The sequence below is a fragment of the Parus major genome, chromosome 5, assembly GCF_001522545.3.
Source record: "Parus major isolate Abel chromosome 5, Parus_major1.1, whole genome shotgun sequence".
Lineage (NCBI taxonomy): Eukaryota > Metazoa > Chordata > Aves > Passeriformes > Paridae > Parus > Parus major.
In genome coordinates this window covers 58,573,489-58,591,874 of record NC_031774.1, presented here as the reverse complement: position 1 = coordinate 58,591,874, position 18,386 = coordinate 58,573,489, and the positions used below count along the sequence as shown (strand labels likewise).

Genomic DNA, 18,386 nt, shown 5'->3' with positions numbered 1-18,386 from the left:
TGACAGTCACAGGTTGGACTCAATGACCTTGGAAGTCTTTTCCAACCTAAATGATTCTGTGATTCCATGACAGAGAGTAGTGAAAAAGGTTTGGATCAGTCCAGGAAAGGTGGTTCTCACTTTGGGGGTGAGGAGAAGTTGAGCACCTCTCTGAGAGGACAGATGATGAGGCGGGTTCCATTGCTGTCACCCACAGAGGAATTTCCTACTTCTTATTCACTAAAAAAGAAAAAAAAAGTGAAGAGAGCTCTGTTTTCTGCTGCCAGACATAATCACTAACTCCAAAACCTGAAAACAAACTCATACAGTAACTTGACACATGATCAAGGCTTTACATATCCACCACTGTGGGAAGAAAATGTACCCAAAAAATTCACTCCTTGTCACAGAAAGCTCATGTGTTAGTACCAAAGTGACTGTCGGAGTGTCTTTAATGACAGTTCACCTGCTCATAATTTCACAACAAGCAGACAGCTACACTTCCTTTCCAGTTCAATCCAGTTTATCTCCTCTCCTCAATAGACTGAATTTGCCATCCCCATGCACTTTGAACCAGTTTTATGATTTTATCTTCATGGCAACAAGCCTCTGCTTTGAGGAAGAGCACTTATTAACTAGAGACAGCGTCATTTTCAAAGTGATTTATTTTATGAGAGTTTTGAAATAAATGATCAGTCAGTGATTTGCCATAGGGGAAAAGCATATAAAAGCTTACCACATGCATTGAACATACCATCTGGTATCCCTTAAAATCTAGCTTCAGGGTGGCTCAGCTAATTCTTCACAGTGCTTGATGTTCACAGAGCACACTGAGGCATGAATTGAAAAGCGAGTGACATCGCCCTGTAAGAATCAACACTGGAACTGAAGATTAATATCTTACATCTCACTGTTCCAGCCCATCAGCAAGAGACTGGCATTTTGTTAATGAAAGCTGACGTTACATTCCAGAAATTGAAATTAGTTAAAAAGACCTTTTATTTTCGGGTTGGATAGCAAAGTGATGCCTCCACTGTGTGCTGTTCCTCCTGACTGGCTGATGTAAAAGGGAGGTACAACAAAGATATTGTTATTGTTCCTTTGAATTTACTGTTCATGGCATGAACAGCCCTCCGGGTGCGATAAAGTTCCCTGCCTCTGATGCCTGTCACAACTCAAGATCTGTGTTATTGTCCCTGAAAAGTACTGAATCAGACAATTTAAGTATTGTCTGTTGGTCTTTTACCCCAAAACAAAGGCTGAGGCAGGCAATTATGCCCAATTTTGTCACTGAAAGACAAGAGAGATGCTGAAACTGGAGGGAGTTCAGCAGGGGCCACTGGCACAGTTGGGGGCTAGAGCATGAAGAAAGGCTGTGGAAATTGTATTTTTGAGCTGGGAGAGAGGGTAGGAAGGAGCTCACGGCAGCCTCCAGCCATCCAGGCGGGTGGTACTGAGTGGGCAGAGGTATCTGGCAGGAGGACAAGCCACAAGTACAGCAAGGGAAAGTCTGACAGGATGTGGGGAATAATGGCAGCACTCACAGGGGCTGTTTTTAGGGATGGAACATCCACAGAGGTTGAGCAATCTCCGACTTTGGAGACACTCAGAACTCGTGCAGACAAGGTTCACAGCTATCCCTGTTTTGAGACAGAGGTTAGACCAGAGCTTCCTTCCAACCCAAATATTTACATGAAGCTGAGCTAAAAACAGAGTGGCCAACACTTGCAGCACACAGGCAGCGGTGCAGGCCCTGCAAAGCAGGCCTGTAATGAAGAACTGTCCTCACATTATTACACCAAACAGCCTTTCTGAATAATTTAAATTCACAGTTTCATCCCAACTTTTCCTTCATTACATAATTTAGTGTGCAAAGTACCATCTTCCAATAGGATGTGGCCAGGGCTTGGTGTTAGCCCCTCCCAAGACCTATTCCTGGCACTAAAATTAATCAATTGAATGTAAATTCCACACTGGCATGGGCTGCTCAAAGAAGCTGTGTCTGCCTCATTTCTGGAAGTGTTCCTGGCCAGGCTGGATGGGGCTTGGAGCAACTTGGTCTAGTGGAAGATGTCCCTGCCCATGGCATAGGGCTGAAACAAGATGGTCTTTAAGGTCCCTTCCAATCCAAACCATCCTGGGACTGATTTTTCCACCTTCAGCATATACACATACAGAGCTGAAGAGCTTCATTTGCCCAAGGGAGGGGAAAAGTTCAAAAACTCATCATCCTTTTCTGCTTCTACATATTGTGTGGTCCTAACACGAAGCTCAGCGAGGTTAGCTGATGAGATTATTGATTAAAAGTGCTATTGCAGTCCCAGTTTGTTGGCTGCATGTTTGCTCATTAATTAGGGTTTCTAACTACCAGATTGCTCAGGAAGAAACATCAAGCTCCAGGGACTCCTGCTGTCACCACTGGCAGCCCAGGACACGGCAGCAGCTGCCCACAGCGCTGCCCTTTCAAGCATGGAAAAGCAAAGGTGCCCTGAACACAGCTGGGAGGAGGATTGATCTCATTCTTATTTGCTCATTTCTGCCAACGAGGCCACGCCAAAAGGGCTGTTCCTACAGGAACGCCCAGTGATCGCTGGACTCAGAAAGGCAATTGTGAAGGATCTGTGAAGTCAGCCTAAATTTTCCATTCCAGACTAAATTTTATTTAAATTCAGCGGGCAGGTTGTCATGTCCTTATGGGATGGGGTCTATAGCAAATGCCCATTTAATTTTGGTAGTAATTATTTATGAAAATTACTCAGTAAAAACATTGCAGCTTCATTCCTGTTACAGCTTTCATAGAATTTCAGAATGGTTTGGGTAGAAAGGGGCATTAAAGACCATCTTGTTCCATCCCCTGCCATGGGCTGGGACACTTTCCACCATCCCAGGTTGCTCCAACTCCGTCCAACCTGGCCTTGGACACTTCCAGGGATCCAGGGGCAGCCACAGCTTCTCTGGGCACCCTGTGCCACGGCCTCAGCACCCTCACAGGGAGGAATTCCTTCCCAATATCCCATCTAAGCTGGCAGTGGGATCTAACCTAGCATCCTCTGGCAGTGGGAAGCCATTCCCTGTGTCCTGTCCCTCCATCCCTTGTCCCCAGTCCCTCTCCAGCTCTCTGGAGCCCCTTTAGGCCCTGCAAGGAGCTCTGAGCTTTCCCTGGATCCTTCTCCAAGTGAACGACTCCCTTCCCCAGCTCTCTCAGGCTGCCTCCAGCCCTTGGAGCATCTCCTGGATTTACTTTGAACTTGCTCCAGCAGCTCCACTTCCTTCTGATTTTGGGTGCCCAGAGCTGGACACAACACTGCAGTGGGGTCTGAGGAAACTGGAGCAGAGGGGCAGGTTCCCTTTCTCTGCCTGCTGCTCACGCTCCTGGGAATGCAGCCCAGGCCCCGGGTGGCTTCTGGGCCACCAGCACCCGGCTCCTGCTCCTGCCGTTGAATTTTCCCTGTTACTTCAGAAACAGCCAAATAATGACCTTGAAAAGCACAAATAGATGCTCACTCTCAAGGGAAGGGCGCCAGCGGCCGGGTCGGCATGTGCTGGGCATCGCCTGTGCCCGCGTTTCTGCTGAGTTTAACGGAATTAGCCGGGCATGGAAAGGCTCGGGATTAGTGCCATAGCTGGGAAGGGCAGGGCAGGGAACCACTCCGCGTATTTGGGCCCTGCCACGGGGGCTGGGGACACAGAGGCACACAGGGAGAGGGCAAAGGGAAAACGCAGATTTTTACGTGCAACTTTAGGTTTGGAACATGAAAACTGGATGATTTGGGATAACTTAAAATGAAAATTTGGTGAGATTTTGTGCAAGATGAGGTGAAATCCCAGCCAGGGGTCACGGCCCCAAGGCTGACAGAGCTCAGGGAAAGTTTGGACAAAGCTCTCAGGAACTCGGTGGAATTGTTGGGATTAACTTCAGACGTTCTTATTGAGTGAGAAGAAAATCAGAATTGGACTTTCAGCAGTCATATAGATCCATGACAAACAGCTGTTTATATGATTATTAATTACACTGTTTATATGACTATTAATTAGACTGTTAAACATGACAGGAGTTGTGCAGCTTCTGAAGTGTTTGTGCTGGCGGCTGTGGATCTAAACAAATCAGTTTTCTTGGAGCTTTTACTGGAGCCATCAATGGCAATTTACCTTGTACATAGAAATAACAGTTTAATTTCTTAGTAACTAAATTGATATTTATATTTTTTTTTACGGGGAGAATATTTTGCCTTTTTTTTCCCGATAAAGGGACAGAAGCGCTTTGCTTTGTTGGTTTCTGATGCTGCTCTTGAACTGCACGGCGCAGATTTTGGTTCACGGACGAGGGGGGCGACAAATCAAGATACCACTTTATTTTATTTGTTTTAATGAAAGCTGTGCAAACGGTGGTGAAATGCTGTTTAGCAGAAGCTCTCAGAGCCCCGGGGACACTGCGAGGGACACCGGGCCGCGTCCCCTCAGGAATGAGTCACATGACCTCGGGGGGGCGCCGCGCGCCGGGCAAAGGCGGGGCCGCGCTCGCTGTCACGTGATCCCACCCGGACAGCGCGGCGGTTTCTGGGCGGAGATGGGCGTGGCCTAATAGTGATGGGCGTGGTCTATGACGCATGCTCGTGGCGGGGAATGGGTGGGGCGTGGCCGGGGCTGGGTGTGAACGCTACCGCGCGTGGCGTGAACGAAGGGGGCGTGGCCAGACAGGGGTGGGCGGTGCCGGTGACACAGCGGCCGTAGTGGGGCGTGGCCGAGCGCGCGCCCCTCCGGTGTGGCGGGGTGGGCGTGGCCGCCGTGACGCAATTCCGGTTCCGGTGCCCGTCGCGGTGGCGGTGGAGCTGTGGCCGCCGCGTCGCTCCGGGCCTGCGCCGGCTCCCCCCGCACAGGTACCGCGACCCGGCCCCGCCGCCAGCACGGGCCCTGCGCCGCCGCGGGGAGCGCGGGAGGGCGGGGGGGCTGCGGCCGGGGAGCCGCCGGGCCGCGCCTCAGACATCCCGGAGGTGCCGCCCCGCCTGCGGGGGGCGGGCGGTGCTGGTCCCTGCAGAGCACCGGGGGTCGCTCGTGGCGGGGCCTGCTGGCTCTGTAGCGGCGGCGGCGGCGCTGTCTTGGCTGGGTTAAATATTTCTTCGGCTTTTTTTTGTGTGTTGTGTGGTCGTAGTTTATTAATGAGCGCATCAATGAGCGTGGATTGCATATAAGTGACTTTAACTTAAAGATTCCTCTCTAAAGAAGGGTTCGGGAAAGCCAGTTTTTCAGAGTTGATGGCAAGTTGGTTTACCAGATTTTAACGTATTTAAGACAGCTGGCTTACAGGGGAGGGCCAATACTGATCTGCCTGCCTGAGAGGTTTTGTTTCTGGCGGAACACTTGTTTCCAGGTGAATTCCGTGAAAATCGGTGCTGATGTGACGGTACTCAGCCTTAATGTCGACGGTGTGTAAGAACAAAAGTAGCTTCTTTGTCTTTTTGAAACCAAAATGACACACCCTGAAACTGCCCTTCCCAGGACCTGTGGAGATCAGGGGAAAAAATTGTGATCAATATCAGGCCGGTCCTGGAAGGCATTCTTAGTATTTTTGAAGCTTGAGTTCGTTCAAGTGCATTTTAACAGTGCCAGTTGAAGAAAGATGCCAGGTGTGAATCCTAAAAAGCGATTTTCCTGGCGAAGAACCTCTGCCAAGGAGCAGAAAGGTGTCTGGGTTTGTGTGTCAGGTGGGGTTACAGCTGGAATGTGACACATGGGTTTGATGTTTTTTTAGGGGGTGGCACACCAAAGCCCTGTAGTGAAGCTGTTTGATTGTCCCTCCTTGGAGTCATAGTGTTTATTTCATCCAAAACAATTAAAATAACTAAGCTGGTAATGCCTGAGAGGAGAACAGGGGCTGCCCAGGAAAGCTGTGGCTGCCCCATCCCTGGGAGTGTGCAAGGTCAGGTTGGATGGGCCTTGGAGCAACGTGGGATTCTGGAAGGTTTCCCTGCACATGGCAGGGAGTGGAATGAGATGAGCTTTAAGGTCCCTTCCACCCCAAACCATTCTGGGGTTCCATGAAGTGAAGCTCTGTAGCTCTCAAGATAATTTGGATCAGAAGATCAATTTTAATCATTCCAAGCTGCTGGACTAATAGATCTTTTTCAGGATTCCCGGGGCTGGCTGGTGTGGGCAGGGGGGATCTTTGGCAGGGGGGAGTCTCTGTTGTGCCCTGACTTTGTGTCACAGCTGGCACACAAACAAGGCACCTCCTTTTGCTCCATGCCTGCCGGGTGTGGGGCCATCTGGCTGCGTTTGGGGACCAGATGAAGGGATCAGCACTGGGCTTGGTGGGGAGGCAGCTGTGAAACTGAATGGCCTGATGAGGGTGAAGAGCTGGCACAGATCGCAGATCCTTATGGCTTTGTGTTTTACAGGTCTTGGAAACTGCCAGGACCTCTGTTTTTGAAGAATTATTTTCTTTTGGTAGTTGACAGTTTATAGCAAGTGCCACAATTTGGTTGTTGGTGTTAATGACATCTGTCCTGAAAATCTGAAAACTGACTTCTGGCATTTTTTCACTTAGACAGGGAAAGGGGCAGAAATATCCCCAAACCTCTCATAGCCACTGATGATGTAGCTTTTGGTTTCATTTGTCAATTAGCTTTATTCTCCCAATGGATAAACACCCAGGACACACCAAATTATTTTATGGTATGTGAGCACTGGGGAGCCTTTAAAGGTGGGAGAAGGGTCAGAGGAGGGGCCACCAAGATGATCAGAGGGCTGGAGCAGCTCTCCTATGAGGAAAGGCTGAGAGTGTTGGGATGGTTCATCTTGGAGAAGAGAAGGCTTTGGGGTGATTTAATTGTGGCCTTCCAGTAGCTGAAAAGAGTCTGCAAGAAAGATAGAGAGGGGCTGTTCAAAAGAGAAAGGGGGAATGGCTTCCCTCTGCCAGAGGGCAGGGTTGGATGGGATACTGGGAAGGAATTCTTCCCTGTGAGGGAACCTGGCACAGGTTGCCCAGAGAAGCTGTGGCTGCTCCATCCCTGGAAGGGGATGGGCCTTGGAGCAACCTGGGATAGTGGAAAAAGATGTCCCTGCCCATGGCAGGGAGTGGAATAAGATGAGCTTTAAAGTCCCTTCCAAGCCAAACCATTCTGGAATTCTATAAAGGCCGGCTCTGAAGTGTTGATATTTAATGCCTGAAGCTGCAGAAATTTGCATATTTTAGAAAACATTTAGAAGCTGTCAAAGACTTGGTGTCTCTTCCATTTTCTCCGTGTGCTATGTTAGGTAGTTACACTTATGTGGGCAGAAATCCTGTCGTGGATGAGGTTATGCTGGCAGGAATTAGTCATGTTAGAGTGACAAAGGAACCTCTCTGCCGAGGCAGCCGTGCCACCCAGTGGAAATGCAGCACACCCTGTTGCATATCCAGAAAACCTTTTTCTGTGTTTGAAAGATGATCTTGGAGACAGGAACTAAATCTGGCACATCAAGTGTTGGAAAAATGTCATACAACTCAAAAAAAAAATAAAAAAATAGGAAGGCAGTTGATGCTTAGTTTTGGGTAAGGAAGAAAAAGTGCTTTGGACAGCTCTTCCTAAAGACGGTCTGTAAGGACTGATGGTGGATAAAAGCCAGGAAAGGCAAAAGCATGGGAAAAATTGCCACAACATCCATAGTTTCAGTGAGATGGATGCAATCCAAGAGGGTTTAGAGCTGAAAAAACCAGCGTGGAGCTGGTTTGTTGTGGAAGCTGTTTAGTAGGACGGATTTAGCACGGCACACGTAGCACCACGCTTCCAGAAACAGGCGTTTCACAGACCTCTCTGAGAGTCACCAGTTGGTTGTGAACGCTGTTGGAAGAACTCTCCTGCCAGATCCGTGTTGGAATTGTGCTTCCCAGCCTTCCTCTCTTCCCAGTGCAGCGTGAGCCCAGCAGCCTCCATCATCTCACCTACCTGCTGGTGATTTTGGGAGCAGCTCATGGATATTCAGGAGGCCTTAACCTGTGGCCTGAAGGTTTTGCAGGGTATAATTTCTGGGCAGGTGCAGTGAAGTCCTTCCTGCCTCTCATGGCTCTTCAGGATAAAGGGTGAGAGCGATTCAGCTCCTGGCAGTCTTTATTTTTTTTTTTTTTTTAGGCATTGATCATCTCTCTCCATCCCTCGTTTCAGTTTCGTGTTTCTGGCTGTTTATGTGCTCCGAGGTGGCTGAGAGGTGGTGCCCTGACCAGCAGAGCTGGAGGTGGCAGGCTCTGGGCTTCTGGAAAGCCAGAGATGTTTCCAGGGGCGTTGGCCTTCAGAAAACAAAGGGAATCTTATCTTATAGCACGCTGGATGCAAGCAGGACTTCACTTTGAATGCTGCCAGCTCTGTTTTTCTGCTCCCTGCCAAATGACTTTTACTCCTGAACCCTCCTTCCATTTGCTCTTTCTGCATCCCAGCTGCAGGGAAGATAATTTGGAGTAGAGTTTACATGTGGCAGAATGAATGTCTGTTACATTAAGGGGTTTCTCTCTGCTGATAACAGTGCTTGTACACCAGGAAAGCTTCAAGAGATAATTGGTTAATTCAGGAGTCCATTTGTTAATTCTGATGACTCTAAAAATCCCATCAAGATCCCATTCAGTGTGGTTTTTTTTTTCTAAAATCTTGAGCCCATGTGTGACCAGGAGGGACTTCAAAATTTAGTTACTTGGAGGTCTTCTGTCTGACACTGTCTCTGAGTCTGATTGGTGAGCATTTGAATGCCTTGGGCAATAATTGTAATAATATAATTGATATTCCTGTAAGGTTTTGACTGGAATTCTTTAACTAGTGTTGAACAACCTGAATGGAATATAGATTCCAGATTTAAGTACAGATGAGTTCATATGTTGTCTGAATGTTAAGGGTAATTTCAGTTTCTTTTTTATGAAATGAAGGTGGCAGTACCCAGATTAAATGTCTGTTTAAAAAACATCCCTGAAATAGGCCATCCTGTCTGCAAGAGGATCCTTGACATGCTTGGCATGGGCTCAGTTATCCCAAATGTTGCCAACAAATGTTGCTCTTGTCTGCTTGCCAAAGTAAAAAAGCCACTAAATCTCATTATAAGCTATGCTTAACTACCTTTCTTTTTTTTTTTCCCTCCCATAAATCATGCAGTAGAATTGTTCCATTCATTTTCATGGCACAGAAATATTTGGGAATGATCTGCTAACAAATATTTGGGATATTAGTTGATATTTGGGAAGCAGGCCTGTTTAAACCTTGTTCACCCACTGCTTGACTTGAATTTGCTCTTCTCTGACACTCTTGTGACAGATCACAGGATTTTCATCTGAGTTCTCCTTTAGTTTCATTTCTTCTCTTCCTTCTCTCCCTCGCAGCAAATGTTCCAACTTCTTCTGTGGATTTTTTTCAATCTGTTATAGATCTGGTGTTCAGTTGGTCTTACCCCATCTCTCCATCTGCCTGAAATCAGGATTCTCTTGACCTGTTTTGGTGGTGTTTTTTTTAATAACTTGATGATGATGATGATTATCTGTGCACTTATGTATTACATAAGTGTTTTTTTTGTGCTTGTCAGTATATTAATGATTGTTTTCCCTTATTTTGGGGTTATATTAAATAGCTTCTCTGTCCATAGAAGTAAATTGAACTACAGTACCACCAAAAAGCACCTGCCAGCTTATTATTGAATGTGGTTAATTGCAAAAATTAATGAATTCTTAGCAGAAGAGGTATTTCTTGAAGATAAATTGAGTTTCTGGTAGAAACTCAAGACAGATGAGCTGTTAATAACAGGAGCAGAAACCACTTCCCTGATGTAGTTCATTTGGTTTCTCAATTTTAAACAAATAGTCCTTGATCTGAACATGTTCCTCATCTGAGACAAAGAGTTCTCACTTGAAAGAACTACTGCTGTTATAAATGAGTGCTGGATTTTTAACAAACCTTTGTATTCATGCAATTAGGCACTGAATTCCAACAACTTTGTAGATACATATTTCTTGAAAGGTTTATTTAAATTGCTAGGTATTTCTTGAAAGGTTTATTTAAATTAATAGGCATTTCTTGAAAGGTTTATTTAAATTACAAGGTATTTCTTGAAAGGGTTATTTAAATTATTAGGTGTAACTTGAAAAGTTCACTGTGTTTCCACAGAGGTCTGGGTTGTTCCATGTGGTCATAAATAACTTGGGAAATGAGATGAGCAGTGTCTTGTTGATACAAAGTCATTCAGGAAAGTAAGGATTAGGTAATAAATTTGCAGAAATAATTCAATGGCAATAAATCTGCTGTGATTCAGAGTAGATAAATGTAGAGTGGTGCATATAATTTCACATATAAAATGCTGGGCTGACCCTTGACACTGAGGAGTGAAATATTGCCACAGAAGTGTCAGTTCCATAGGGATCTAAAAGCAGCTGAAAAATTAAGAAATATTAGGAAGGAAATAGAAGACAAACCAGAGCATAATTATGATACTGTATAAATCAATGGTTATCCCACATCTTCAGTTCTCTGTGGTTCTTTCTTGTCATTCATCCCAAAAGATCCCAAAGACTTAGAAAAGCCTTTAATTGAGGTGAGGAGAATATTCAAAGGTATGGAATAGCTGCTGCATGAGGGTCAGGGGAGTAAACTGGAGCTCAGCCTGGAGAAGAGACAGCTGAAAGAAAATGGTAACAAATTTTAGGATAATGATCAGCATGGGCAGGGTGGATAAGAATAGACTTGCTGATTTCCTCAGCTGGTAGAATGGAGGAGCAACAAGTGAAACTAGTAAAATCCAGGTTTAGAACAAAAAAAGGAGGTGGCTCTTGTGCAACAAATAGCAGCCTGTGGAGTTCCTTGCCAGTGGGTGTTAAAGGAACAACTCTGAGGTAGGCAAATGAGACATCCCCTCATCTAAGTGAGGAAACTGGATGTGTTAGTGAATAAGGAATTATTTGAGGGTTATTGCTCCATGGAAATTACCTAAAGCTTATGAAGTGTCTGAGCTTGGAATCATTGAAGTGTTGGGGTGAGTGTCATTCCTGGTCTTGTTGTTCTCTGCTGGTCATCATTCAGATAAAATGGATGCTGAGATAAATGGTCCCTTGTTCTGATCCAGAGCTGTCCTGAGATTAGGAGATTGTGTAGATAATAAATTTACAGTACAGTTTCAGAGATGAATGTATAAATAATGTAAATATATATTAACCTAAAGGAGCTTATAAACCTATTTGATCTATTTTCATACAAACCTTCATCTCTGAGACCATTCTCTGTCTTGGAAGTCAGATCTTCACCATCAACAAGGGGAATTCAAGGATTATGTTTTGTGGGAACCATCTTTGCAGTAGTATTTGTACTCTTGACTTCTATTTTACATTTTTCCTCCTCTTAATGTTCCTTTCTGGATCCTACACTCTCCCCTAAAACTTTCTGACTGCTCTTGGGTTATTTTTTTAACAGTTCTCACCTCTGGTTATTTGTTAATATGGCTCATTGGTCCCTATTTTTTGGTGCCTATTTTTTTGGAAGTGTGGAGAGGTTGGAAATCGGATGCATATTAGTGACACCTCTGTAGTCACTTGCTGGAGTTGGTGAATGTAAATAAAAGCATCCTTTGCCCTTGGTGTTATTATTTATTCTGAAATAATTGGAGGGTAAACAATCAGCAAGCTATAGTTCTTTTATTTTTGGCAGTAAGATCCATGTGGGGATTCCAGCTCTGGGGTCCCCAACATCAGGAGGATGTGGAAGTATTGGCACAAATCCAGAGGAGGCCATGGAGGTGCTGTGAGGACTGGAGCCCCTCTGCTCTGGAGCCAGGCTGGGAGAGAGCTGGAGAAGAGAAAGCTCCAGGGAGAGCTCAGAGCCCCTTCCAGGGCCTGAAGGGTCTCCAGGAGAGCTGGAGAGGGACTGGGGACAAGGGATGGAGGGACAGGACACAGGGAATGGCTTCCCACTGCCAGAGGGCAGGGCTGGATGGGATACTGGGAAGGAATTTTGAGGGTGGTGATGCCCCTGGATCCCTGAAAGGGTTCCAGGCCAGGCTGGACAGGATTGAAGCAACCTGGGATAGTGGAAGGTGTCCCTGCCCACATCAGGGAGTTGTAAGTGGGTGACCTTAATGTCCCCTCCAAACCATTCCATGATTCTCCGATTCAATCATGTTTTGGTTTAGAGGCACTGACTTCAGCCACAAGAATCCAGCTATACCTTTTCTGAATCCCAGTTCAGAAAACAGCTGGAATCCTTCCCAGGCATCCCTGTCTGGGCAGGCTCCATATGCTCCATATGAATGCTTGAAATATTTTTTCCTATTGCAATGTGACCCATTTACATCCTGTGTGGCACTTGTCTGAGAGGAGGCAGGTGGAGGCTCAGGACTTCCCTTTTCATGGAAACTTCATCCAGAGAAAGGTGTTTGGGTTGCTCTGTGAGCACAGGGAGGCAGCTGGGACAGCAATAAATCCAGGGTTAAAAAACAAAAGAGTAAATTAATTCCCATTAGCTCACTGAACAGGAATCCCTAAAGGAGCAGCTGGCACAGGTGTCCCAGCAGCCAGGGGCAGTGATCACCCTGATCCGTGGGCCAGAGGCAATGTGCAACCAAGGCACCAAGAGATGCTGCCGGTTCAGCACCTGCTGTGCTCCAAATGAGACAAATGTAGATGTCTCATGAAGTCTTGCTTAAAAATACCTTTATTATTTTCAACAAATTTCACTTTATCTTACCTTACTTTTCAGCACAATGTCTGGAACTGATGATTTTTCGGTAAGTAACAGTTTTTCTTTCCTGAAGATCAGCCAATTGTGTTGATTATTCCAAAAGCTGACATAGTTTTTTTGAAGGAAAAGGGGAGCTGACAGCTGAGAGATTTCTTCTGTGTCACAGTCGTGGTGTTTTCCTTTTGGGTAGATGTAGCAATCCCTGGACTAAACATCAGAAGCTGCTGGGTGCCTCGTGGGTTCTCTCCTGTGACTTTTAACAAAGGAGCTGTGTTTTCATGGCATCAGGATAGTCGTAATGGAAATCTAGGAAAATGTTTTCAGCTTTGTGCTGCAGTTGCTTGTTGTTCCGTGTGGTGGGTCACCTTTTATCTCTGGCTTTTTAACTGCGGCCTGTCAGAACGCCTGTGCTGCCTTAGTGATAGGAGCTGCACAGGAGCGAGTGTAAATCATCTGTGTAAATCATCTGTGCCGCCACCGAGAGCTCTCCTCCTGCCGCTCCGGCAGCTGGGCTGTGCTGTGCTGTGCTGGGGGGATGTCTGCAGCCGGGAATTCCGCCGGGCACCTTCCCTTCTCACCGGCTCTTTGTCTTTCAGTTGGCAGATGCTTTACCAGACCAATCGCCTGCTAAAACCTCCAAAGTGAGCAGCACCAAGCCTGGCCAGCAGCCCGGGCAGCCTCCGCAGGGCTGGCCGGCTTCCAACCCTTGGAATAACCCCAGCGCCCCCCCTATGACTCCAACCGGACTGCCACCAAACACATCGGCTTCCAGTGTGCCCTTCGGACCTCCTCCCACGGGAATGTATCCTTCAATGCCCCCGGGACCGCCTGCTCCATTTCCTCCTCCTCCTACTGGACCCTCCTGCCCTCCTCCTGGTGGTCCATATCCACCCCCAACTGTGCCAGGTCCTGTCCCGCCAGGGCAGTATCCTCCACCAAATATGCCCTTTCCAGAGCTTCCACGACCTTACGGAGGTCCAACAGAGCCAGCTGCACCTCCTGCTCCTGTTGGGCCATGGGGATCCATGCCCTCTGGAGCATGGGGACCAACAATGGGAGGGCAGTATCCTGCTCCCAGCATGCCATATCCACCCCCCGGGCCATATTCCGCTCCTACCCAGACTCCAGGGGCTGCGCCGACAGTACCGTGGGGTACGGTCCCGCCTGGAACGTGGGGACCGTCACCGCCCGGCCCATTCCCTCCACCCACAGGATCATATCCAGCTCCAGGACTATATCCTACGCCCCCTAATCCTTTTCAAGTGCCATCTGGTCCTGCTGGTGCTCCATCAATGCCTGGTGGTCCCCATGTGAGTATTTAATTTTTCTAGGTCTCAAATTACTCTATTTCACTTTTAAGCGGGGAAGTTGAGTAGTGTAAAACCTATTAGTGCAGGTAAGGAGTTTCAGCACACCTGTTTTATTCCTCGAGTCAGTGGGATAATAGCACCTTGTTAAATATTAAATATACTAGAATGGTTAAATTATGTTTAATTGGAGCATGTCTCACATTATAGTGGTCTTACACTGCTTGGAAAGACTCTAAAAGCCAACAAAGCGAGGAGAGTATTGTAATAATTCTGAAAGAGAAAATATTCTGATCTTTTCAATCTAGAGAGATTACCGATAGAGCAATAAGGAGAGAATAACAAAATAAAAGGATGATTAATCCTTATTAAATTAAGGTGATTAATTAACAATATTTAACTGTGAATGAACTGCTGTGTGAAGAGCCTGTACTGACCATGACTTATTATCTCTTGCAGCCTTACCGCTGAACACATTCTGGGCAACAAAATACTGTAGTTTTCCACCTTCATCCACTACTTACAGAGATTTTTACAGTTTTTGTTTCAGTAATGTATGGGGCTATGAAGAATATTGCCTCTTGTATGTGCATTTGAGGTATGAAGGAGCAGTTTACATCAATTTACCTTGCTCATATGCTGGCATAATTATTTGGTTTAATCAAGTGAAATACAAAGAGAAGAAATCAACTAACACACCTGTGGTTCTTATGTTGGCAAGTATTTCTTGGAAAAACAGGAGTTGCCATGTAAGGATTATAAAGAATCAGGCCCATGGAATTCAAAGTTAATTCTTAAATTTCCATTAATGCTTTAAGTCACGTTGCCAGACTCCTGCTGGTCATTGAACGGATGGATAGTCATATTTTGTCTATTTTCAGGTTATTCTAAAAAGTCAATAGAGAAAGTGTTTCAACATTTTAGTCAAGAAACCTAATTTTTGAACATGCTACAGTAATTCAAACTAACAAGACAGAGCATGTGAACTCGAAGGTTTTCTCAGCATTTTGTACATACTCAAACCAATTGCTCGGTCTGGGACTACGGAGGAGAAGAGCCACGTTTGGAAGCCTTGGTGTGACTTGTCAGCACACTGTTGGTGTTCACAAACAGGCATTCCTGTGCAAGTGAAATAATCTGGATGTGCAGTTAACTTTGAATCAGCAAAATGTGAGTTTTATGCATGCAAATGAGGACATCCTGTTGCCAGTTCTCATTCTGTGGTGGTTGGAAGTTTGGCTTGGTCTGTGTAAAGAGAAACTGATCCCCACGTAGGTACTTCCCTATTTCTGACCTGGGTTCTAGTCATTTCAAATTTGACTTGGCTGCTGGGTTGTGTAAACCTGGCACACTTTTTCAGAGTCCCTGGAAACTGAACTTGAGCTTAAAACCCAACCTGAGCATTCCCTTCCCAGCAGTTTTTGGCACAGTTGTGTCACGACAGAGATCCTCGTTGCCGCGGTTGGGCGAGAGGGGGGTCTCGTTTTGCTGTCCCTGGGAGCAGCCCCCTGTTCCCAGCTGGGTGTCTGCATACCTCACAGAGTAGGTGGAATTTGGGAGAAATTGAATGTCAGGAAGCCTGTGCACTGCTGTGCAGCTGCCTCCCCCAAGGAGCGCTGCCCTAAGCTTTTGTGTTCTTGCCATATCTGTGCCAAGCGCATCCGAGGGGTTTGCCGAGACACAGCCACGTCTCTTGGTGGTACTTCATGGCCTACACTTGGACCACGGACAGTTTGTTTCTTCCCCAGCTGGGGATCTCCTAACTTAGCCTCTGTGGGTAGAATTAGGAACAGATTTTGCTTCACATGGTAGCTCATTAGGGAGTCTTTGTATCATGGAACTGTGAACACGAGTTAATTCTCTTCCAGTACCTTCATGGCTTCCTGCATGCGTGTGATGGACGCTCTAAAAGCACATGGGGTGACCTGGTGGTGATGCTCCTTGGTGGCCAATAGCCTTTATGGCAAAGTCCTACAGTATTTTTTGCAGGAGAAAGCAGCCAGCTGAGTTGTGGCTGCTTCAATCCAACGTCATGAAAGCTGATAGCAAAGGAATGTCTATTTTTTTTTCTTTAAGGAAGACAATACTGGAGCTGAACAAAAATACTTTTAACATTTCAACTTAAACCCCAGCAACTTAACCCTTGGAATAAGAACCAAAAGTGCAAGTCTTCATTAACCTTAAAAAAAAAACCCCAGTTACCCCCCCAAGCAGACTTGGCAAGACTAATTAAAAATTAACATAAGCAACATTGACTGCATTTGCTCAAGTGCTTTTTTGATACCTGCAGCCTTAGACTGTAAATCATTGTAGTGAAAAAACATTTATTCCAAATGAATGGATCATGCAGTAGCAGCACTCCAGTTGGAATTGCACTGGCCATATGTCTCTGCAGGGAATGGGAAGAGGTAGGAAAGGATAAAGCAAAAGTAGCAAGTAATGATTTTTGGAAAGGGGTTTTGTAAAAGTAACTAGACTTCTAGGTTCTTCCTGAAATAGGCAGGATTTATTACTGGAACATTTAGGCTAAAATTCAATATATATGGGATGTTTTTCAATGTATATTCGTATTTCTTGAGGTCATGAAAACTGTTTCATAACCCCTTTGTTTTTGTGAGCAGAGTTCTTTGCATAGCAGTGAAAAGGGTATTCCTGTTAATCTATTGTGTAAAAACTCAAGGTGTCACTATATACCGTGTAGTAACTTTATCACATGTTATGTCAAGTGTGAGCAACTTCTGGCCTGAAGCTTTTGCAATGGAATTTGTACATTTCTATGCATCATTTTGAGTTCAATTGCTGAGGAGTTCGTTTTGACTTGTGCTTTGAGGTTGACATACTGCATTTGTTTACAATACGAAATATAAGCAATCACATCTTTAAAGTATAGATTATCACCTGCTGCTGTATTTTCTTTAGATGAAACAAATATTGCTGTATGATAGTGAGAAGCTATAAATACAGGATTTGATATTTTTTTGAAAATGCTGTCACTTTTGTATAAGATTAGACATTAAACGTATTTTCAAGACTGTTGTGTTCACTGTTTTTCAATTCCTGCTTTTGACATGCCTGTGTAGACTTTTGCCTTGAATGAATAGTAAAAATAGGACATCCTTGATTTGCAAAGCCTGAATATAAAATCAGAATTACTTGACTTCTGTGAGTGTTTTTCCTCTTCCTTTTGTGATATTTGCAGCCTGTACCTAAGGGATATTAAATGTGGATGCGACCATGGCTCTGGTGTAGCATGTCAGCCCCAGCTATTGCCTGTTCACAAATTCCTTGGTAATTAGGAGAGAAAAGATCTGTTCTTGCTTGTTCCAGAGGAGGAATGGGACTGTTTTTTACCTGTGAAGAGTTTGTGTGTGTTTTCTCTGCCTCTGAACAATTCCTGTGCTAGATTGACACACATGGATGTGGTAAGTGACCCCCAAACCACTGATCTTACACACTTACCAGGAGTTTGATGGGATAAAGTGAATAACAGAAATTCCAGGGCTTGGTATCAGTGTGAACTACTACCTTTGGGCATCACTTGTGGCTGCATTTCCATATATTGGCTTGCAGATCAATTCACACTGAGCTGGCCAATGCTGCTGCCTTGCTTCACACCTTCACCCTTCAGGGAAGGTAAAAATGGCAGCAGTGAACAGGAAAGATTAGAAACAAAATTATTTATCCACTTTAGAGCTTGAGAAAAGCTTTCTTGGCCATGGTCCAAAAATAATCCTTACATCTGTTGATAGAACAGTGCAGGGTGTGGGCAGTGCTTTATCCTGAGTGTCCAGCAGTGGGATTGTCCCTTCCTCTGGATTTCTCAAATGAATTCTGTCTGCAACTCCTGTGCATCAATAATCCTGTGGATCATGCAGATCCAATTATGTTAATTGCTGCCCTGAAGACCCAGAAAACTTCAGGTGAATATTTTTAGGGACCACCTCCAACAAGGAGCAGCTGAGGGAGCTGGGAAGGGGCTCAGCCTGGAGCAAAGGAGGCTCAGGGGGCCCTTGTGGCTCTGCACAAGTCCCTGCCAGGAGGGGACAGCTGGGGAGGGTCAGGCTCTGCTCCCAGGGAACAGGGACAGGAGGAGAGGGAATTACTTTAAACTGCACCAGGGATATTTGGACTGGATGTTAAAGAAAATTTCCTCCTGGGAAGAATAGTCCAGCCCTGACACAGCTGCTCAGGTGGAGTCCCCATCCCTGGAGGGATTTAAAAGCCATGTGCATGTGGCACTTGGGGACAGAGGTCAGTGGTGGCCTTGGCTGGGGGAATGGTTGGACTTGATCTTCAAGGGCTTCTCCAACCTGAAGGGTTCAGTGGTTCTCAGTGGTATTTCCCTATTTCATTGTTAGCAGTAGAAGCTGTTCCAGGATTCTTGCAGAGTGGTCAGTGCATGGTTCATCCACAGGTGGATGTGTCA

At 45.7% G+C, this 18,386-nt stretch overlaps 1 protein-coding gene across 1 annotated transcript; it reads left to right on the top strand.

Annotated features, from left to right (window-relative positions):
• Positions 1-4,773: 4,773 nt before the first annotated feature.
• MAPK1IP1L (mitogen-activated protein kinase 1 interacting protein 1 like) lies at positions 4,774-17,117 on the top strand. The gene is made up of 4 exons (XM_015632050.3): positions 4,774-4,856; positions 12,672-12,699; positions 13,250-13,963; positions 14,420-17,117. Exons 2-4 carry the CDS (start codon positions 12,676-12,678, stop codon positions 14,429-14,431), a joined length of 750 nt encoding a protein of 249 aa, XP_015487536.1. The 5' UTR covers positions 4,774-4,856; positions 12,672-12,675; the 3' UTR covers positions 14,432-17,117.
• Positions 17,118-18,386: the final 1,269 nt, after the last annotated feature.